The following is a 23,360-nucleotide window of genomic DNA, read 5'->3' on the forward strand; positions in this document are numbered from 1 at the left end:
ATCCTGAGATGGAACAGAAAACAATCAGAAGTAAACTTAGATCTGAACACACGAGCTTCACAAAAATCATATGTTTTTCTTAATATAAAAGATACTCGGACAATAACTCGCAACGGTCCTGAACAGAGCACACAACACTGCCCAAAAGCCTCTTTATTTCATGGCTTCCTATCAAAGAACTTGTTCATGCCACGTGGCAGTTTAACGAACAATACCTTCATGGAAGCGCAGCTTTGACTTCTTTTCTGTCAGCTCCAAATGACTGCCAACAGAAAGAGAAAACAAAAATCAACAAGAAGTTCATTAAATATAATGGCAGAATGTGTAACTTAGTAATTACCTTGGTGCCAAATCCCTTCACGTACACATTGGTGAAAAGCTCAGAAGGCTCTGGCATTGAGCAATCCTGAAACCGCACAGAGTTTGTGTGTAAGTGTTAGGTTTATTAGCTTTAGAAGCTAAACTCCCTAATGAAAAAAGGGAAGAAACGTGAATGTTATTTTTACCTTAGCTTTGGCAATGGCGTCATCTACCTCTTTTCTAATTTCCTTCTCCATATCCTTGCAAATAATCCCATTTTTAGCGCATTAGATAATAAAAACATCTGAAAATATGTTTCCAGGACATAAAATATTGAGAGGTTTATAAAAAAACCTTAAGCTCCTTCTCGGTTGCTAGGTCATGAGATAGTACCAGCTTCTTTATTCTCTCAATTGGATCTCGTTCCTGGCTCATATAATAGCAGATAATTGTTTCGAGATTCACAATAACCGAACCCTCAAACACGAAATGGTTAGTGCAGGCAAAGAGACTAACGAACCTGTCTCACACCAGATATCTCATCTCTTGTACGGTATGTGCTCCCAGGGTCAGACATGGAGTGGCCATGGTACCTGTACGTGTCCATTTCAAGAATCTGTAAACAAAGAAATGATGAATTGATTCTCATGTATATCATTTGATAGGGGAAAAGGAATCACTAGAAAAAAATGGCAAGGCAAAGCTACTACTATTCTATATCCGTAAGGGCTTAGGGCAGGTTGTTTGATGTTCACTGATACAAAAACCAGTGAGCCATTTCTGTCGCAGACAAAAATCTGAGAACTGTACAGAAAATAACAAACAACTAACCAGCTTGTCTCCCCATAAGGCCAACAATATTCAGATATTGAAATCCAGTCCTAGAACTGAGTGACTGTATCTTTCAACTAGAAAATACACAAGGAAAGAAAAAGTTTTACTCCCAAGGGACAGTAGCTACATTAGATATTGTTCAAACCGAATTCACAAAATGTGACAGACGGCAAAGGGATACAACAGAATACTTACTATCGGTCCATTCTTCAAGGCATGCTCTTTAGCAAATTTGCACGCTTGTTTGACAGCAAATGCATCCATACCATCTACCTGTTCATCCAAAAGAATCCAATCCATAAACCAATCAATCTCAGAATAAAGTTGATAACCGAAGCAGATTACAAGAAAACAAATGCATTTCAGCCTTGAACTGATAGGATAGTGAATTAAAATTGTAGAGTAGCAAGCTGCTCATACTTGCAACAACCTGTTTTCTACATGAAAACTAAGCAATTCAATCAGGAAACGACATTAATCCATCCGCTAATAGACAAAGATACAACTTAGCCCAGCAAAATTAAAGCTAGATAAGACTCACAGTAGATCTTTCCAACAAACTCCTTAGTATAATGCAAATGAGAATCTATTACTAATGAGTAAACACGAAGTAGTAGATGTTGGGGTCAAAATCGGTCACGACGGAATCAATGTCTGAAAGTCCGTAAAAACGGCATGAACGTTTTTACGAAAAATAAATCTTCGGAAAAAATTTATTCTTACGAAGAGCCCTGCAGAAGAAACACGAGACATCGGAGAAAAGCCAGAAAAAGGTTGCACGGTCGCTACGTAGCGAGCTCGGTCGCCACGTAGCGACCGAGCACACGTCCCGCTCGGTCGCGTTCCGTTCGGTCGCTACGTAGCGACCGAGCTCTTCCGAAACGTCGATACGACACGAATCCATGCATTCTCGTCTACCCTTCGATGCTGTCTCTTGAAGACCGTAGCGAACCCATTTCATGTTTTCCGCCATTCGAAGTCATCAATCAAAGTTTATGATAAAATCGAAAGAAGTCGTAATAAACGCTTCAAGTCAAAAGACGGCCCAAAGGGACCTAAGGCATGACTCGAAGCCCACCTTACGATTTTTTAACCAGCAGCCCGTAAACCGTCTCACGGTTTACGCTTGGTTCGCAAGGAAAGATAAATGTCAAGTTTCCGCAGATAAATACGAAATTTTGAAGATAATTACGAAGATCGGAAAAAATGGAATATCTCCATTTTTAGGCTATGACAGCTTAAGGGCAGAAGGGGAAAAGCGTAAACCGACCTATGAGCGAGTATATAAGGAGTCCTAGGCGAGAGGCATGAGGGACAACTTTTTAGACTCAGAACTCTCGGCACTTAGAAACTCTGAGGCATTATTCTCGACATGCTCTGTTTCCATGACTGGCACCCGATTACCAGACGAACGTGCACAAGCAGTTCGATCTCTTGGTTCACTCTTGAACTACGTTCGGCTTGATCCTCGAAAGGGGTACGTAGGCAGCCTTTCATAAGGTTCAGTCCGAAATCAATCAAAAACTTTTTCTGTATTTTCTTCGTCTTTTGTTATCGAGCTGCGAGTCAACTAGGTTTGAGCTTTTAGGCCGCTAGAACTAGGTAACTCGCTGACAGCCTTTGCGGCCAATGCTTTTATGATCTCTTGTAATGATCGCAATGCTCTCATGCGGACTCGAAATAAGATCTACTGTTTTCTCTAAACTCGTTTGTTATCTTTTCATGATTTCCGCATACATTTGGTCACTTGCCGTTGGCTCACGCAAAGATCCGAGACCTCTGGGAAATTAGGATTTTCTTAGTTTCCTAATTTAAACGTAAATCGACAGTGCGATTTCGGTTCCCAACGTTTGGCGCTAGAAGGAGGGAAGGTACAGATTACTCTAACTCATAGCCGCAAAACACTTACTCTATTTCATGTTTTCCGCCATTCGAAGTCATCCGCTCTCATTCCGCTTGATCACGTCCGAGCAGGAAATCACCCCGCAACTGACTCCGCACGGGCTCTGTATCGAGCTTCTTAGGCTTTATCTCCTTCGGAAACAAAGGAAACAACTTCCATACGAATAAAGGAAACATTATACGAAACTTTCATCGTATAAATGAACCCTAAAGTGGAAAAACGTTTTCTACCACCATGGGCATACTCGGCCTATCAATCTCGATAAACGCCATTCGTCACTCGCCCAATTACCCCTTTCCTTCGAAGCCGAACTAGGTTACATCATCCCCTTTAAGGACAATTCTAACCGACTTGACCTTATTGACAGCACGAAAGTGTCATGGTTTAATCCTTTGGCAACAACGTCCTTGGCTATAAAGCTGAGCACAGCCTTCATGCAAAGTCAAAACAATTGAGCGACCACCGCTCCAATAACTTGACAACTAAACGGTAATCCGGAATTTGTCTTGAAACACCAAGTAACGATTTCACAAACAATTATCGTACCACCCAAAAACGAGAATCATACGGTAAATTCGTCATAACAAAACTCAGTCCTAACAACCAAACAATTAACGGAAAAGTTCTACTTGTCAAAAATCGACCAAGTTCCATATACTACGATTCACTTTAAGCCCGTTGTGTTTTTTACTCGTAAAATGCGGCATGTAAGGAAAACTCGTAACAGAGCTCCTATAGCTATATGGAACATCCTCAAATAGACACGAAAGAAATCTCGGAAGGCCAACACCACACAAAGCACGTTATAGGAGGATGCCTCTTTCCGGGGACAAATTTACGCGACTCCTTGGTCCTAACTCCTCGATCGCAAATCAAATTCAAACAGGAACAACAATTCTGGCTGCGAACATCCGTAGTCAAACCAGAATGTTTCCCAAACGCAGGGCTAAGACTAATCCCTTGCAACATCGCGAAACATCTTCAAGCCCACGAACATTTCAAGCACGAAATGCAGCATACGAAAGAATAACAAATCTTCAGCATCGCGAGACGTCGCAGACGCCTGAAGATTCGTTCTTCGACGAAATTTTCTTCCTCGATAAAAACACTTTCTTGGAAGACCAGACAGTCATACGCACTAACATCTTCTCAAAACATATCTTTCGCGAACACTCGAAACGGTAATTTTAACCATTAAGTTTGTTGATGATCACAACAAACTCTTAACGTCCTAAACAGACTTAGCCATCTCGTAGAGATGACTCTCGTACATCCGACACAAGAATAATAGCGCTATAAAAGAAACCCAAAATTTTTGGTCAGCACTTCTAGGAGGCTTAAAAATTGTCCTTGGAGAGATGCTCGGTTCCAACCATACAAGTCGTATAAGCCAAGCACCTATCGCGGACTTTAAATCGGTATGGAATCAGGATGAAACTGAAACGGGATACGTAAGTCGAATTAGTCATCGCACCCTCTAAAACCAAGAGTAAACCTAGGTCTTACTCTAAACCCAGCGCACTGGTCTCTAACATCTCTAGGCATAGTATCAAAAAACTTGATACGAGATCCCAAAATTTGTCTCTTTGCCAATATTCGACCGTCTTCAGAAATCCCGCAAGTTTACACACTGCGGAAAACTCTCGAAACAGATCACGGATATAGCAGTTCACACAGAGTTAGATTACGAGATGACAACTCGTAGTCTTCCTTCTACACCCATATAAAATGCCATCGGCAGCAACACGCTTGATAACCTCTACATAAAAACCAGACCTTCGCTGGAAAACTAGTCATACAAACCTTAACTCCAAGACGAACTACGAAAGGCTTGATCCCTTCAACAAGGGTACGTAAGCAGCCGTCATAAGGCGCAGCACCAATCTTATCGTGTTCTACTCTTAGAAGAGCGAGAAGACCACTTACCACAGACCTTTTCGACCATAAATTCCGCATAACTCATCTAACTTGCCTAACTTGCCAAGCCAGTCGCAAGAACCTCACGCTAGAAGCTCATGGTTCTAACAAGCTGGGGGGCTAACTGTTGGGGTCAAAATTGGTCACGACGGAATCAATGTCTGAAAGTCCGTAAAAATCGGCATGGACGTTTTTACGAAAAATAAATCTTCGAAAAAAAATTATTCTTACGAAGAGCCCTGCGGAAGAAACACGAGACATCGGAGAAAAGCCCGAAAAAGGTCGCACGGTCGCAACGTAGCGACCGAGCTCTTACGAAACGTCGATACGACACGAATCCATGCATTCTTGTCTACTCTTCGATGCTGTCTCCCGAAGACCGTAGCGAACCCATTTCATGTTTTCCGCCATTCGAAGTCATCAATCAAACTTTACGATAAAAGCCGCAGAAAGTTCGTTTTTATCGAAAGAAGTCGTAATAAACGCTTCAAGTCGAAAAACGGCCCAAAGGGACCTAAGGCATGACTCGAAGCCTACCTTACGATTTCTTAACCAGCAGCCCGTAAACCGTGGGACGGTTTACGCTTGGTTCGCAAGGAAAGATAAATGTCAAGTTTCCGCAGATAAATACGAAATTTTGAAGATAATTACGAAGATCGGGAAAATTGGAATATCTCCATTTTTAGGCTATGACGGCTTGAGGGCATAAGGGGAAAAGCGTAAACCGACCTAGGAGCGAGTATATAAGGAGTCCTAGGCGAGAGGCATGAGGGACAACTTTTTAGACTCAGAACTTTCGGCACTTAGAAACTCTGAAGCATTATTCTCGACATGCTCTGTTTCCATGACTGGCATCCGATTACCAAACGAACTTGCACAAGCAGTTCGATCTTTTGGTTCACTCTTGAACTACGTTCGGCTTTATCCTCGAAAGGGGTACGTAGGCAGTCTTTCATAAGGTTCAGTCCGAAATCAATCAAAAACTTTTTCTGTATTTTCTTCGTCTTTTGTTATCGAGCTGCGAGTCAACTAGGTTTGAGATTTTAGACCACTAGAACTAGGTAACTCGCTGACAGCCTTTGTGATGCGCCTCGGATCATAGACCCGGGCCAGGATGATGCGACCATGGCTGAGCCAGGTGATTCTTCAACAAAAGACAAACTAGTATGGATTAATGGTGAGGATACTGATCTAAAACCAGCTGATGAGACTGAGGACGAGCTGGAACCAACTGAAGAGAGTATGCTTGAGCTGAAACCAGCTGAAGTGATAGTAGATGAGCTAGATGAGCTGAGTGAGCTAAGTGATACTTGCTTGGAGCTGAATGAGCTAAGTGACACTGAAGATGAAGCTGGTTTAGTTGCTGGGCGAAATAAGCATTTTTCAGCCCAAAGAAAAATTCATAACAAATTCAATTTGGGTCGGTTTTACACCAAATTCGACCAGACCTTTCCTCAGTCCATTTCAAGCCCATTCTCATCAAGAATGCCAAGAGGGAGTCAGCAAGGAAGTCTTGGTCGTGCATGGGAAAAAGAATTCAACAAAAATTATTAATTTCGGTCTTTAGTCAAAGTCTTCATTTCTAGTTTCCATGCCTTGTTTTTAGCACATTCTTCTTTGGATTTCTACAACTTGTAATCCTATATATAGGGCCTAAGAGCCACGAAATAAGAGAAGCTTTTTCCCCTTTTATTTGAGTTTATCTATTTGTTCTTTGTAGAACACTTCTTTGTTTCTTGGTGAGGTTATCTCCGAGTAAACAGCCTCTAATTCGTTGGACCTGTGCGTCATATCAGGCAACGTTTAGAAATCCTTCTTTTGGTGGACTTGTGAGTCATATCAAGCACCAACTGAAGTCTGGTAGTATCATTGGGCCATCCGCAACCCATTGTGTCACCGTTCAATCCATCAGTTCTCCTTTTTGGCGAGTTCATATCCCTTTAGTCCGGTCGAGTGATCCTTCCCTATTTTAGGGCGTATCAAGTGGTATCAGAGCCACTCAACCGGTACTATCTATCCATCTTTCTCATCTTTCATTTCTAAACACTTCTTCTTCATCTTTCTATCTCAAATCCGGGCCACTACCTTACCTATCGCCATTCTTCTATTAAAAAAAAAAAAGAGAAAAGAAAAGAAAAAAAAAAAAAGATCTATCAAATAAAAAGAGAAAAGAAAAAAAAAGTTTGATTTATTTGGCTAGGTGGTGGAAGAGAAATCCTGCTGGCTGAGGAGAAATCCAGCCTTGGAGTGGTTAATACGGATTTCAAAACAATTCTCTTTATCTTTCTATCTTGTGTTCATCTCTTGCTTGCTTGGAGAAATCCATTGGGTTATTTGATTTGTTCTCTTAGAACTTTGAGAGGAGACTCTTGAGTGACCATAAAATCTGAGAGAAACACTTGTGTGGGTGAGATCAAACACTTGAGAGTGTGAGGATTATTTTTATCTGTTAACCTTTTGTGTTGAGAACTTTCAGGTTAAGATGTTTGAAGCTGATCAAAGAAGGCTTTTCAGTCAGTTTGAAGTCTGGGAGTTTTGTGACAACCTTGTGGAGGGTGTGGTGAAAGCCCTCAAGGACGTCAGCAAGATCCAAAAGAAGAGCACAACCACACGTGCATCTGTAGCTAAGCCTTCCTTATTCATCAATGAAAAACCCAAAGGTAAATCTGAAAACAACCTTGAAGATCAAAAAGATTTTTCAGATTCTTTACCAATTTTTGATGAGTATGATGAAGAGATGATTGAAAGTTTGATCATTTGTGAGGATGAATGTGATCTTCCATCTCCAAAATCTGATTTTATGTTTGATGATGAAGAGACTAATGGACTAACCTGTTTTGAACCGGAGCATCCGAGTAGTCTTGTTCTATTTTCACAGGATTTTAAGGAAGAACCATTCGACTACTCACATCAAGGACTGCTTCTTGGCACCAGGAGACCCATGGACGATGATCTAGGTCCCATATTTGATGAGGAAGGCGAACCTGGTCCAACCTTTGAAGCGGAAGCACCAAGCATAACATCCATCATCATGGAGAACCAACTTTGCTTTGATCCCGGCACAACTCCTACGCCTTTGACCACATACATTCAAGAGCACTGTGAGAAACTTGATTTGATTAATTTTCTGCCTGATCTGTTTGATAAAGTCAGTTCCAATGACATAAAACTTTCTGGTCTTGATCATCTTGAAAAGTCATTTGAGCTTGATTTGCAACAACTAGTTTTCTGCTCTAGAAAATCGTTTGATTCATTTGTCTTCAAAGAAAATAGCTTTAGTCTGAGATCTTATGGACATGAACTGATCACTGGAATTTTGTTTGCATCCTCATATGCTTTGGAAGATTTTATGGTTAGCACATTGCTGGAACAGAATTCACATAAAGCTGAAACAGATTTTTGTGGTGATTCTGTTTTGAAACCTGTCCATTCTTATTCTGAATCTGATCTTGAACTAAAACTTTTGTGTTCTGAATCTGATCAAGTTAGGCACGTTTTGGAAATGTTCTATGGTAGTTCATGCCTCGAAAACATTCTGATTTACAACACCTTCTTTGATAAACATGCTGAGCCTTGGATAAGAAATTCTCAATTTGAACTTAATCTTTTGTGTTCTAAATCTGAGAAACTTGCGCATGATTTGAATTTGTTCTTTAGGAACTGTGCTATCACGTGCCCTGACACCATTCTGGTGTACAAGACTTACTTTGATAGGCTTCATGATGATCTGAAACGTGTGCTACATGTTCTAGGGAAAGAAACTTTGGTTTATGATCTGAACAAGTACTTGTCTTGTACATATGATCCTGGTATTTTAATGTTTGTTTTGAGTGTCCAGGATAAACAGGATCAGTCTCCAAGAGGTGTCAGGAACAGAAGCAGAGATCGTGCTTATCAGTTTAAGACTTGGAGATGCATGTACTCGAGGAAACCAACTTCAAAACTCCAAGGAAGTTTCTTTCCAAAATTTTCCTTCACTAAATTTTACATGATTTTTAAATTCTTTTTGTCTGATTCATTTCCTTTTGATACAGGTAAAATGGATTTGAGGTCAAATCCTTTTCAAGAGGGAGGGAATGATGCGCCTCGGATCATAGACCCGGGCCAGGATGATGCGACCATGGCTGAGCCAGATGATTCTTCAACAAAAGACAAACCAGGATGGATTAATGGTGAGGATACTGATCTAAAACCAGCTGATGAGACTGAGGACGAGCTGGAACCAGCTGAAGAGAGTATGCTTGAGCTGAAACCAGCTGAAGTGATAGTAGATGAGCTAGATGAGCTGAGTGAGCTAAGTGATACTAGCTTGGAGCTGAATGAGCTAAGTGACACTGAAGATGGAGCTGGTTTAGTTGCTGGGCGAAATGAGCATTTTTCAGCCCAAAGAAAAATTCATAACAAATTCAATTTGGGTCGGTTTTACACCAAATTCGACCAGACCTTTCCTCAGTCCATTTCAAGCCCATTCTCATCAAGAATGCCAAGAGGGAGTCAGCAAGGAAGTCTTGGTCGTGCATGGGAAAAAGAATTCAACAAAAATCATTAATTTCGGTCTTTAGTCAAAGTCTTCATTTCTAGTTTCCATGCCTTGTTTTTAGCACATTCTTCTTTGGATTTCTACAACTTGTAATCCTATATATAGGGCCTAAGAGCCACGAAATAAGAGAAGCTTTTTCCCCTTTTATTTGAGTTTATCTATTTGTTCTTTGTAGAACACTTCTTTGTTTCTTGGTGAGGTTATCTCCGAGTAAACAGCCTCTAATTCGTTGGACCTGTGCGTCATATCAGGCAACGTTTAGAAATCCTTCTTTTGGTGGACTTGTGAGTCATATCAAGCACCAACTGAAGTCTGGTAGTATCATTGGGCCATCCGCAACCCATTGTGTCACCGTTCAATCCATCAGTTCTCCTTTTTGGCGAGTTCATATCCCTTTAGTCCGGTCGAGTGATCCTTCCCTATTTTAGGGCGTATCACTTTGCGACCAATGCTTTTATGATCTCTTGTAATGATCGCAACGCTCTCACGCGGACTCGAAATAAGATCTACTGTTTTCTCTAAACTTGTTTGTTATCTTTTCATGATTTCCGCATATATTTGGTCACTTGCCGTTGGCTCTCACAGAGATCCGTGACCTCTGGGAAATTAGAGTTTTCTTAGTTTCCTAATTTAAACGTAAATCAACAGTGCGAATTTCGGTTCCCACAGTAGAAAAGACAGAGCTTGTAAGAACCTACTGTTTTCCTTGAAAGTTCAAAGACTGGACGAGTTAAACACACCAAAGTTAAAGACTTTATATGTACAAGTGCTTCATTACACACTTCCAATTTAATGATTTGAACATAACAAAAACCTCACATTCTTAGTTGAGATTTCAAAGCTAACCTTCAAACCAGGAACGTAATCACCACGCTTATAGTAAGAGGGGCTCTTGGCAGCTCTCCACTCAGCAGTTCCCATCCCATCTACACAAACCACATCCAATAAGAAACCTCAAGGAAACTTTAAAAAAAAAAAAAACAAAGAAGAAGTAAAACGCTAACAGTGATTGTTCTCGCAGACGAGAATGGAAGGCAAATCCCAAAGAGCAGAAATATTCAAAGCTTCAAAAAGCTGCCCCTGATTCGCAGCACCATCACCATACATAGCGAACGTCACAGCCTCTTCCTTAACATACTTCTGCGCGAAAGCAATTCCACAACCTAAAGGAACCTGAGCACCAACAATCCCATGCCCACCGTAAAAGGACGAATCCTTCTTATAGAAATGCATCGATCCACCTTTCCCTTTCGAGCAACCGTCTTGTCTCCCCATAAGCTCCGCGAACACCTCGTACAGCGAACCTCCGCGACCTAGGAAGATGCAGTGGTCGCGATACGCCGTGATGATGGCGTCTTTCTTCGTGATCACGGCCTCCATTCCGATGGCTACCGCTTCCTGTCCGTCGTAGAGGTGGCAAAACCCTCGGATTAGCTTCGCTTTGTAAAGCGAATCGGCTGCTATTTCCATCCGTCGCATCAGAGCCATGGTTCGGAAGAAATCGAGAAGCTCTTGAGTTGATGATTCGACGGAGCGAGAGGGTGGGTCGCATAGGTGAGCGGTGAAAGGAAGCGAAGTTTCGATCGTGATCGGCGTGGTGTCGGTTGAGATGAAGCGGCCGAAGGCGGTGGAGAGAGGACGAGAGATGCCGTTAGATCGCGATGTTAGGCGTGATAGAGCCATATCCCCACCCTTGATTTTCACTGCGAATCTGTGTTGAAAACCTCGCGCAAGACCAAAGGATTGGGGGAGAGTATTCCAGAGGGGAAGATAGGATATATTTCTGAAATGCCCCTTCCCTTTTGTGTGTTCATTTAATAATTAAATTTAATTCAAAAAAATAGTTAAAACGTCCTTTTAAACCACCTCGGAGCTTTAATTTATTTATCACCCTAAGAGCATGATTATCCCTAGCACCTCTAATGTGACTCTTAATCATTCTTTTAGTAACAAATATGTCTTAAGAACTTTACTTAAGAGATCTCTAAGTTTTTATCTTCCAATACAAATATCTTATTTAAAGATTCTTAAAAAAACATGTTTTATTTTAGTTAGCTACAAACTACATAATTGGCATCAACACAAGTCACTACAACTAATCAAAACCTAAGGAATCATACAAACTAGGCAAAATTTATAACCACTTTGTAATGAAACTCAGCCCATAAACATTTCAACAAGAAAAACACAAAGAATACGGTCCTAATCCATCCTTGTCCTAAAAAACTGGAGATTCTTGTACATAGAATCGATCAGAGCCGAAAAGAGGAACTGGACGTCAGCCAACCGCATAAACCCTAGAAGATGGAGAAGGAGAGAGTTACCTGCCAAACGCAACTGACACAGGTTTTTGCACTAGAAGAAATTCCACACTTTCATGAACCATCACTTTACCGTAGAGAGCACCTTCTTTCTCAGCGTGGTCAAATTCAGACTGAGGCATCACCATAGGCTGTAACTTAACCCTCCCACCACGTTTGTTCTACTCACCACAAAACCAAAAACAAAACAGATTCAGAAACAAAACAGAGTCAGTCCATCAACATCTCAGCGTGGTCTCGTTCCTCCACACCCGTTCTTTAAGCTATCCTAGACACTGCTTTACACAACTAGCATTGTCACAGAGCAACCAAATATATAAACAGCTTCACAGAGAATTATACCACAAGACACCAATAATACATCAAGATGAAACATCAAAGTTCTCTCCTTTATGTTCTAACAACGTTTCAAGGTTCAAACAAGTTAAAGCTTTAACATTCAATAAGATCAGCAGAAAAAGTCAGATTCTCATATGCTAAGTAAAATCAAAGATCAATTCAACACAGAAGAGAAACTATGATTCCACATAAACACCATACATATCTCTCTACATTCCAATCAAACGAGTAAAAGTAACAAAATCAGCATACATGATGAACCAATCATCAACGATGTACCTGATCGCCAACTATATGAGAATCTGGAAACTCTTATCAATCTGAATCAAAAGAATTAGACTTGGATGCAGAAGCATAATCAAAAGAGAGGGAGGAGCCAGTGCTGGGGTAGTTATGTTTGTCGCCGCCGGGATTCTCCGGAAACTCCTTGGCGATTCGGTGATTGACGAAGTCGAACAGGATCGATCACCGGTTGGCGAAGAGGAATAGATTTCCGTTGGGAAGAAGATGAAGAAACGTATAAAGATTGCTCTCGAGTTCGTCGAGAGAGAGAGAGAGAGAGAGAGAGACATCGAGAGAGAGCCGTGAGAGAGAGACACGTGTTACTAAGAAACATTTCTTTCATCGCTTAATTAGGATCCATTGCTTAGCTTATTTGCCCTTTTTCTTTTTCTTTAATTACTAAATACACTAAAAACCACCTTAAGAGCTCTGCGTTAAAGATGCTCTAACCACTAATTTTATCAAAACTCATTTATCTTACCCATACCCCATCCAAATAATAACCCTAAATTCTTAAATCCTCTTATTTCTAATCTAAATCCCCAATTCTCTTTGACAAAAAAAAAATTTGAAACTTCTATTTTTTTTTGGATCTCATCCACAAACAGTTCTCTTCTTTTCTCAAATTGCAATCTTAAAAATCAATACAAATTAAAACTGAGTATCATATCTTCTATTTCCATTTTCTTCATTCTCTTATCTACAATTATCATCTTTTCCATTTTCATCTTTTTTCATCTCATAATACTTTTGAAAACATGATTTGACCATCTATAGATGTGTCTATCAATACCATGAAATATTTAAAACGGTCCGCATGCTGGGTGGATCATCCAACATATATCACCATAATTTTTTTCCAAAAAATGTTGGTAATTCATTCCCAATTTTACCCATGATTGCCGAGTTATAAGTTTTCCTTGAGAACATGCATCACATGTAAACTTGCACGTTTGCAAATTTTTTTTGTTTTTCAACGTAGCATCTCTTTATTTTCATGTATAATACCGCTCATACCACCACCTCCACCATCACGACCTCTCCCCACCATCGTACTAGTGGTCTTATAGATGGGCTTCAGATTTGAAAATATGAATATCTGAGGTGCCCACCACCGACAGAAAGATGAGATCGAGAAAAGCTTATCGCTCACAAAATTCTAATGTGTGTCTAAACATCCACAAATAAAAAGAAATCTCAATAAGAAAATATAAAAGAACAAAAGAGGGAGCAATCTTTATCGTTGTATGTGTTTACTTCTAGTTAGGTTATAATTAGGATGGATGATTAAAATATGTGCAAAAGTTTATGAGGAGCAGGGTGTCCCCTTGTGTAATAAATAAGTAGAAAGTGATTTATAATGTAAAATACTCTATTTGTATATGATATCAAAGCTGTTTTTTTTAACACTGGTCAAATATCAAATACATCATTGTATAATCTCTAATTATGTTACGTATGAGGATCAACAATCTACAACATATGCGATATTTGATAAACAATTTCAGCGAACGATGCTTCCACGATGCAGCTCTCTCCATAACACTCGAATTGACAGATATTCATGCATGTACGATATATTCGATGGACAGATTCACTTCGCATCACAAGACCACAACAAACATCTTCGATATCAAAGTATTATATGATACTCCAAATATTTTTGTTTTGTTTGATAGATTATTTTGTTTATCTCTATTTTCTTTCTTTCATATCAAACATCTCTTTTATTCCAGCTGTCTTCAGCACAATGGCTTCAATACATGCTGAAACAATTGACACAAATATGATTTTGTTTATTTGAACATATTAAATGTCACAAAATTTGCATCTAGCAACAATCTGATGTAGAGTTTTCAGTTTCATGTTCTTCTTGATGATTATGATTTCCCTGCATAATTCAGTATATCCAAATCACAACTAGGTGCCACCATCACAATCAATAACTCTACAAATTTTTTGTTAGTAAAGTCGACGCTCAACGATTACAAAGAATTTAGGTTATCGAAAAGATGATCGACAATTAAATAGAGGGTGGTTGATATATTTATAATATGAAAAAAATATTTATGAGAAACTTCTTTTAGTTTGAATTTTTTTTTCAATTTTGTTTTGTCGATTCTTTTTCAAAATTTTATTTTGAAATCTGAAAATTATTTTTGAAACTATTTTTAAAATTAGTAGTTTAAATTTTAAATATTATTTTTGAAAAATCCTAAATTCTATCCAAAATTCTACTACTCAAATCTAAACTCTAAGTCTAGATTAATTAACCCTATCAATATATGTGTCTTTTACCTCTTTAATGAAATCTATTTGATCATTTTGATCTTTGTGTGATATATTTATAATAACATTTTTTTAGTACTATCATAGGAAATTTCTTATCATCTCATTTATACTTCTAATACATTTGATGATCAACTATGTACAACATATGTGATATTTGATGAACAACTTCGCAAACAACGCTTACACGATGCAATTTTCCCCGTAACATTCAAATCGACGGATAGTCCTGCATGTACAAGATTTTTGATAGACATGTTTTCTCTGTAACACATGACCATAATAAACATCTTCGATATCAAAGCAGTCTATGATACTCCAAATATTTTGTTCTTTTTGATAGATGATTTTGTTTCTCTGTATTCTCTTTCTTTCGTACCAAACATCTCTTTTCTCATGCCACTTTCAGTACCATGACTTTTAACACATACTGAAAAGTCGACACAAATAAAAAATATTTCTTTTTAAGAAATGAACATATTGAATGTCACAAGACTTACATCTAGTAACAATCTGATGTGGAGTCTTCAATTCCATGTTTTTTTTCATGATTACATCTAACCAGGCGCCACCAACACAGTTAATAACTACAAATTTTAATGATCGGCAAACGAGTAGAGGGAAGTTAATATATTCACAAGTATGACTCATGAAAGACTACATAAATATACGCTATAATTAGGCATTCTGCCATAGGGATGGATATATTTTTGTTTATTAAATAAAGCATATATTTGGTTATTTTTATTTCCTTTTTTTTTTTTGAGATCGGCTAAGATCTTTTTCTTTCTTACAAACTTTTGTTGTGGAAATTTAGGTTTTTAAGTATTTTGGAAGGTTAGCTGGTGAAAGTAAGATTATCTGCTGAAAGTGAAACTGATGGCTACATAGAATGATAGATGAAGAAAGGGATGAGAAATTGAAATGAAAAAGAAACATAACTTTAGAAGGAATCCAACATTTGTTTTAATGAATGAATTAAAAGTCTCCCACTTTAGCATTGTCTGGTACATGTATAATCTTAACACTATATACCAAAACTGGCGGCTTCAGACGCAATTTAGGTTGCCATATGAATCTCTTCGAGCCAGAAATGATGCAAGAATCGTTGTCAAAGACAGTTTGATCTCTACTACGAACTCATGCCTGCAGATCTCAGCCAAGAACTTTCACACCTGCACAAATAATATATAAGCCCTGTTCTTTAAACTTTGATCTCGAATCAGAGATTTCTGAGATGCAACATTGATCACTTACGGCTTGAAGCCGCGTTGTTAAGGCAAGGCAGCAAGTCTACGGTTCAGACACATGTGAAAACGCGATAGTCTTCTCTTTCTCGAGATTTCACTGCTACTAGGAGTTTTATCCTTGTCAAGTCCATTTGGTTTCTTCTGCTTGCGTCTATACAGAAGATCTGATGTGTTTGGTTCATACTTGACCTAATAACAATTAAGAAACTCTCATTAATCATATTCACATTAAAATACAGAAAAATTATCAATATGATTTAATTAGCATGTACGTACCTTGGAAGAACTGCAAGCCATCTTACATTCGACCTCATTGATAATCTTCAACCCTTCCATTGCACGCAGTATCCCTGAAGATTCATCTGGACCGCTCATTTTCGCCTTGTTCCTGAAGAAAGCATATAAAAAGATGATTACTAAATGCACTTGCACAACTGAACACGTTAACAAAGTCATGCTCTTATCTCACCTCTTCAGAAATAGACCAGGTCTTTCTTCATCAGGTACAAGCGAAAGAAAGTCATTCTGCAGATAATTTGCAAAACCTGGTTCCACCGTTACAGCTGTAACTTCAGGCTGATCGTTCCCGTTGTTCATAAGTTGAAATGCCAGACGGGTTTGAGCAGATGACTGCATATAGATTTAGCATATGAGACCAATATAGACAAGGTTTCCGAAAATATAAAGAGAAACATACATATTCAATCCGGTATATGTTCTGATCATGGAGAAGGGCTCGTGTATTCTCATGGTACACTATATCAAAGAACCTTCCCGGTTTTCTGTAGTTCTCATATGTGTATAGTTGCAGTAGCTTTGTGTCTGTCTCATCAGCCGCAACTACATGAAGCTGAAGCATTTCCAAATCCACTTCCATGATCAGTACAGAAAAAAAAGAAGTAGAGTCAAGACAAGAACAAGTTGCAAGTGAAAATGGAAGCTTACATGCTTGACAAACTTCTGAACTAGCTTATCCAATGTGAAGAGAACATATGATTGTGCTCCAATAATAGCTCGACATTCATCTTCAAACTTTGTATTATCACTCGAGCCATCAAGTAAATTATAGAGAGCATCCATAAACCTGTCCTTCAAATTATCAAGTAGGGAAGGAACTATCGTTTCAATTTAAAAGCAAAGAAGATAAATCACCTGGTATAAGAATCAGGAGATGTGTTATCTGGATCTGGAGCTTTCCATTTCCTCTCCGAATGTATCTTTGCAGATTGTATTCTCTCGTACAACATCTGGGGAAAAAAAACCAAAATAGTTAAGACAATTGACATTTGAAGAAGTTGAGAAATTTGGTTCGTAGTCCTTACTTGATGAAGCCTAAAAAGCACATAACAGGAATCATTCCCATAGAAAACTCGAGAATCATTCGGAGAGTTATTTTCACTGACTTGTAGTTTCACAGGCACATGCTTTGCAAGGGGCTTTACAGGTTGCAGATACCGTTCTGAAATTGTGAGAAAGGAGGAGCCATCTTCACTGCGAAGCCGATCACAGTTCATAGCTCCTTTATGCTCTTCATCGGAAGAAACTTGGCCACCAAATTTGCCTACTGCGGCAATATCTTTAGAGGCGTTTTCATTCGCTTCAGACAGCTTTTGAGTAATTTTATTTCCATCATCTTTAGGGAGAGTGTTGCTCTTTGTTCCGGCTTCAGTACAGACTGCACCTTCTTTGTGCTCCTTCTCTTTATTGTCTGTCAGTTTCTGAACAGACTCAACGCCATTGTCTCTATAAACCTCAAAACTGTCTTGCTCATAACTTTCAGTGGGAGATAATTCACCCTCTTCTCGCTCAACCTTTTGCTCTCCCATTACTACATCACTACGATTCTCTACACCCTCCATTAACAGATCCTTTCTGGGTGGTGAAACCGGCTTTGGAGGCTGGGTATCCTGTAAGAACCACAGAGAAAAGATAGATGAATATCTTTTTCAAGACCCATAATAAAATAAACTTTGGATTTGTCATGCCTAAGGCATCTAATTGGTGCTCAAGGAAAGTAACTTCCATTAATAATCCCCACATTTAAATGCGCTCTCTACCACCAGCAACCCAAATTTATGAGAACCTTTGACTACATTTAGTATACGGCCCCAAATCAAGAACAAGGACAAAATAAAGGAGAGACAACCCAGTTACCTCAATATTCATAGCTGCGCCAACATGCAGATTATCTTGCTGAATGGTTTCTTGTGCAACAGAGCTTCCTTGTACTGTTGGGTTTTCTTTGGTAGGTGTTGTTGTAGGTGTTAGTAGTTTTAGGTTTGAAACAACAGAAACGTCACATGTGCTGTCCTTCACTGCCTCACATGCCTCTTCCTGCTCTTGGTTGTCTTTGGACTTGGCCACATCTATCATTGCCTCGCTAGTTTGAGACCTAGAAGGAACTCCAAACATGGGCTCCAAAAAGGTTACCCACAGCTTCATTACTTTATCCGATTGTTCAGAAGCACATATTTCTTCGCAGTAATACTTGATTAGTTGATATAGGTCAGCATGAACTTGAGTATCAGAATAACTAAACTCCAAGTCTGGGCTAAAAGAAGGCTTAGTTCCGACAGCAATGGCATGAAGTGGGTCTTCTTTATGCTTTCTATCACTGATATCTTTTATTTCTGCCACTAAACCTGAATTTGGTACATAACAAACAAAGTTTACTCAGCTGCAAGTTTCCTATATAAAGCATTCTTCTATAAAGCTTCAAGTGCGGCCAAACAAAATCAACTGTTTTCAATAAAGCTCATTTAGGTAGGTAATCTAAACAAAATGAACTTATGTTTGGAGTGAAAACAACTGTAAGAAAAAAAACATACCTTTTGTGCTAAGATTCTTGGAGTCCTGCTGCTTGAAATAGAAGCTACGGTGATCTAGTGACTTGTGATGATTCTTAGCATATACATCAGCCCATACTTTCCTGAAATCAAAGCGACACCTAGCCCATTCTTCTTGTTTCTGCTTCAAGCGAGTTAGTATCACCGGTAAAGCGACATGAGAATTCTTCTTCAGAAGATCCATAACGTCAAGCCCATTATCCCCATACAACCGCTCAATGCATCTTAGGTTCAGCTCTATTAAATCGTCACTTATAAAGGCATTAGCCCAGGGAAGAGAATCATAGACGTACATATAGCACAGCCAGATATGATCGAATAACTACTTGCCTGATAAGTGATCTTTGATACAAATTGGTGTAGAGACTGTGTCGTTATTGATCTTCTCCAGAAGAGTTTCAACACGCTTAATGGCTGCATTCACAGACTCTAATAACATATCCAACTCAAACCTGACAAGACCATACCAGGATATTAACAGATCAGATGGAAGTTGAATTAGCTTAGGAGTTGCATATATGCACACAAATTTCAAACCTAAACAAAATAACAGAACAATCATGAATGTTATTGTAAGAAATACATAAACCTAATATACCATATACGTCTTACCTGTCATCTTCACACCGAAACAAGCTTTCTTCATACTGGTTTTTACGCATGTGTTTGAATGAGTAATCCTCACTCCCCGATGTGACAGATACCCAGTGATCATTAAGTACCTTTTCACCCAGTGAATTTCTGTAGCTTGAAATGGGAATGGGATACTACACAGGAGAAAACAAAAGCAATATGCTCAAAATGCAACATCAAATTGAGTATTGTGAATAAAACTATCTAAGGTTTCAGAGGCGCTCACATCATCTGGCAGGTGACGATAGCTTGGTGTACATTGTACACAGTCAGAAAGATCCAGTTCATTTATACCCTTGGCCATATTATTTTTGTGGCCTCCGTTGCCAAAGACTACATTTTTATGACCATCCTCGTTGTCTTCTACCTGCCGCCATTGGCCTTGATTAAGGGATTCTGCAAATATTAACATAACACCAGATAATTGACTCACCAATCTCAAAGATATATACTTTTATTCCTTTTGTATCAAAATCACTGAAAACATAAATAAGAAACGGTACAAGTGATCCAAATACTCACTTCCCCGAGAATCACCAGCAGCCACAAGATTCTCGTCACCATCTTCTCGTTGATCAGTATACTCATCAGGCCTACTCCCAAATTTCATTCTCTGTGGCAGGTAAGAGCCCGTATCAACTTCTCAGTCAAAGTCTCAACTCTGAAGAATCAAGTTCTTAAAACACATTTGATCTCATCAAGTTGCTATAAGCTGTGTCTTAAATCCTAATATTTATCTAGCATTTGATTTATCACTCTTAGCACAATTTGGGAAAGGGATGTTAATACTTTCCAAACTAAACCATTCATAAGAAAATGAACAAGAGGAAACCTTGTCAAAATGCATTGGATGCATGGCAGGTTGCGCATTCCTTGCGGAAAGAGGGTGTTGAGCAGAACCTGATCCTGATCCTGAATTATTAGGTAAGAAACTAACAAACTCAGCAAGCAGATCTTCATGGCCCTGGAACAATAGAGTAACCTGAAGAACAACAGATGATTATCAGTAAAAAAACACTCACAAGTGACCTGGCTTTATCGAATAGTATACAGTAAACATACCTCTTGATAGACAGAGGAGATGGACTTGCCTTCCTTCTTATAGATGTTCAAAATGTCCAGGAATCTTCTATACGCACGTACATCATTCCCAAACCGCGCCTGCATTCAGAAATAAATCTCAACTAGCGTTAACTGTCTGGATAATGAGAGAATTTAAATACATCAGATGCATGGATACCTTGATCTTGTTCACAAAATCGATAGCTTCTTCGAAAGCCACAGGCTTCTTCTCCGGAAGGGTTATTCTGTAGCCCTTAGGCAAGAAGGTATTAAAACCCAAAAGCAAGTCGTCATAGCCCTTGAACAACTCCTTCACTTTTTCTATGACGCCATCAGTGTTAACTTTACAAACCCAACAAGAAACTAAACACACACACACTTGCTGTTGTAGAAAGTAGAAGAGACAAAGAATGGGTATTATACTAATTACCTCTGAGCTTTAAACTCCTTCATGAGTTCAAGGAAAGTGTCGTACTTGTCTTTCTTGTCTTGGAACATATCCTTCACAGCTTTGAGATAGCTCAAAGCATCGTTCGTTGTTAGCCCTCCCATGTCCCCTCCTCCACCTATCGTTAAAGGCCTACTCCCATTTCTGCATTACACAACCATAAATTAAAGCTAATTTCCCCTTCAAATGCATTAATTTTGCTTTAACCACAGCATATAGAATGAAAATTCATATCCACAAACAGCAAACTGATTAATTAATATCTTATCAGCCTTCAAATTTCAACTTCGAATTTGAAAAAGAAGACAAAACAAGAGAGATTGTGATTAAGACAAAGAGCTTACGTTTCTCCACGAGACGAAACAGTTTGTCCTCGTGTCTGAGCTTCAACGTAAACCTCTTCTCTAACCCTCTTCATCTCTCTCTCTCTCTCTCTCTCTCTCTCTCTCTCTCTCTCTCTCTCTCTCTCTCTCTCTCTCTCTCTCTCTCTCTCTCTCTCTCTCTCTCTCTCTCTCTCTCTCTCTCTCTCTCCAACTTTCGAAAATCACAATAACAACAAACGCTTCACTGCAATCAACGACAGGAAACAAATTCAAATCAGAAACCAGATCTATCGAACCAACAATCAACGACAAGATAAGGAGATTTGTCGTTATTTCAAACCTTAAAGAGACAGGATCACATTCTCCAGAGGGACAGAGACAAGTTCTAGGTTCCTTCCGAAGAAGATAAAACGTAGATAGAAAGAAGAGTGGATCGCCGCCGTGAGTTTGCCGGAGAAAACGGATACGAATCTTCACACGAAAGAAAGCGGAGAAGGTTGCTTCTGGTTTTGGATCTCTCTCTCTCTCTCTCTCTCTCTCTCTCTGAGATACAAATAGTTTTGAGGGGAAGCGAGAGAGGTTACCCGAAAATAAAAATCAAAGGCTGAAAGCTCGAGCAAGAGAGGGAAAGAGAAGGAAGGAGCCTGTGAATATTTTTTATGTATGTATATGCGCAGAGGTAATAATCAAGTGTGTTTATATCTCGCATGTACTCATGCATCTAAAGTTTTATCTACAACAAACATAGTGAGATAACATGATTCTTGCAATGAATATATTTTAAAAGTAATAAAATATTTTTTCGATATATAGAAAATCACATTTCTATAAAAGTTTGCAAAAATTGTCAACAAAATAATAATAGTCTTTTACCACCTAAGGTAATAACATGATTTTTGCAATAAAAAGAAAATCACATTTCTATAAAAGTTTCTAAAGACTTATCAAAAATAATAGATTTAAAACAAAAATATCTGTCATTACCAAACTCTTATAGAAAGTGAATATTTTTCACAACCTCTTATGAAAAATGAAAATATATTTCTATAATATTTTTGAAAACTTGTAAAAAAAATTAATTATATTTTTCAAAAATACCGTATTATCACCATCCTCATAGAAAATTTCACATTTTCAAAATACTCTTATAGAAAATAAAAATACCTTTTCTGAAAATCTCCACCTATACATGTAGTTGACGTATCTATTTTTAATACAGTTGTCTTTATATTAAACAAACATTAGGATCTAAGCCGTGCTTAACATGGTTTTATTTCATTTTAATTTAAAACTTTAAACTTGTATGAAAATGTGTTGTAAGTGTTTAAAGTTCATCAAATATGGAGTTTATTTTTAGATAAATTTGCGGTATGAATTTCATTTAGTTATTTATGCATCTTGGTATTTGGTCTATATATCAAAACTGTTATTTAAAGTATTAATGAAAATAAAATCTTAGTTTTATATTATGAATTCAAAATCATACATTCATTTTCATACGAAATTTTTTATACTATGATACACTATCATAGTACCAGTTTAAAATTTATTGTTTAGCTTTAGGGTTTATGCCTAAAGACTTAACTAACCCAGTCTAAATTTTCTCAATTACAAAATTGGTTTGGTTTAAATTATTTGGTTTGCCTAAGCTTAACTCGCCAGATTATTATGAATTCAAAACCTGTTTTCTTCATTCATGTTATAAAGTTAGATGTATACTCGAAACATATACGACTAAGTGTTTACTGTATTGAAAAATTCATGATTCAAATGGGTTTCCAATTCTTAAACATATATATAATTACTTCGAAAGTATGTTACACGATATTTTGCTATGTATGATACACAACAATAATGGTTTATAATTTAGTGTTTATTTTTGAAGACATGTAGGGTTTATTTTTTGGGGTATAAGGTTTAGATCAATGTATACTCCATATATTTTCATAATCGATTGATTTATAGCCACATAAAATGTGATATTCAGTTTGATATAGTTTCTATAGCTATTTCCTAACATATTCTGATAATTGATTGAATGATGACCATATAATGAAATACTAGGTAGTAATC

At 38.3% G+C, this 23,360-nt stretch overlaps 2 protein-coding genes across 4 annotated transcripts; both read right to left on the reverse strand.

Annotated features, from left to right (window-relative positions):
• Positions 1-56: 56 nt before the first annotated feature.
• Positions 57-12,747, reverse strand: LOC106396486 (pyruvate dehydrogenase E1 component subunit alpha-1, mitochondrial-like). The gene is made up of 9 exons (XM_013836882.3): positions 12,434-12,747; positions 10,499-11,976; positions 10,341-10,420; positions 1,330-1,407; positions 821-916; positions 655-726; positions 507-560; positions 341-406; positions 57-262 (listed from the first exon to the last, which is right to left on the reverse strand). Exons 2-9 carry the CDS (start codon positions 11,175-11,177, stop codon positions 218-220), a joined length of 1,170 nt encoding a protein of 389 aa, XP_013692336.2. The 5' UTR covers positions 11,178-11,976; positions 12,434-12,747; the 3' UTR covers positions 57-217.
• A 2,897-nt stretch (positions 12,748-15,644) lies between these two features.
• On the reverse strand, positions 15,645-21,954 carry LOC106396483 (paired amphipathic helix protein Sin3-like 5). Of its 3 annotated transcripts, none has more exons than XM_048753912.1 (20): positions 21,628-21,954; positions 21,309-21,531; positions 20,947-21,108; positions 20,695-20,860; positions 20,517-20,615; positions 20,287-20,436; positions 19,977-20,067; positions 19,681-19,850; positions 19,434-19,588; positions 19,152-19,273; positions 18,804-19,058; positions 18,130-18,617; positions 17,298-17,882; positions 17,128-17,222; positions 16,921-17,059; positions 16,673-16,825; positions 16,445-16,605; positions 16,252-16,363; positions 15,983-16,164; positions 15,645-15,900 (listed from the first exon to the last, which is right to left on the reverse strand). In XM_048753912.1, exons 2-19 carry the CDS (start codon positions 21,380-21,382, stop codon positions 16,000-16,002), a joined length of 3,342 nt encoding a protein of 1,113 aa, XP_048609869.1. In that variant the 5' UTR covers positions 21,383-21,531; positions 21,628-21,954; the 3' UTR covers positions 15,645-15,900; positions 15,983-15,999. The 3 variants fall into 3 exon arrangements, with proteins under 3 accessions (XP_048609869.1, XP_048609870.1, XP_048609871.1); XM_048753913.1 differs by having other exon boundaries at positions 20,695-20,761; positions 21,628-21,946; XM_048753914.1 differs by lacking the exons at positions 21,309-21,531; positions 21,628-21,954 and having other exon boundaries at positions 20,695-20,858.
• Positions 21,955-23,360: the final 1,406 nt, after the last annotated feature.

This window comes from Brassica napus, chromosome C4, assembly GCF_020379485.1.
Source record: "Brassica napus cultivar Da-Ae chromosome C4, Da-Ae, whole genome shotgun sequence".
Classification (NCBI taxonomy): domain Eukaryota; kingdom Viridiplantae; phylum Streptophyta; class Magnoliopsida; order Brassicales; family Brassicaceae; genus Brassica; species Brassica napus.

What these genes read in the sequence shown, in the direction of transcription:
- LOC106396486 (XM_013836882.3), bottom strand. Translation starts at nt 11,177, where the DNA reads ATGGCTCTATCACGCCTAACATCGCGATCTAACGGCATCTCTCGTCCT. An exon ending in CCTTGAAGAATGGACCGATA is followed by an intron (nt 917 to 1,329) that starts GTAAGTATTCTG and finishes CTTTGTTTACAG; the next exon opens with ATTCTTGAAATGGACACGTA. An exon ending in ACGCCATTGCCAAAGCTAAG is followed by an intron (nt 407 to 506) that starts GTAAAAATAACA and finishes GTGCGGTTTCAG; the next exon opens with GATTGCTCAATGCCAGAGCC.
- LOC106396483 (XM_048753912.1), bottom strand. Translation starts at nt 21,382, where the DNA reads ATGAAGAGGGTTAGAGAAGAGGTTTACGTTGAAGCTCAGACACGAGGA. An exon ending in ATCCAATGCATTTTGACAAG is followed by an intron (nt 20,068 to 20,286) that starts GTTTCCTCTTGT and finishes TACCTGCCACAG; the next exon opens with AGAATGAAATTTGGGAGTAG. An exon ending in TTTCGGTGTGAAGATGACAG is followed by an intron (nt 19,274 to 19,433) that starts GTAAGACGTATA and finishes TGGTCTTGTCAG; the next exon opens with GTTTGAGTTGGATATGTTAT.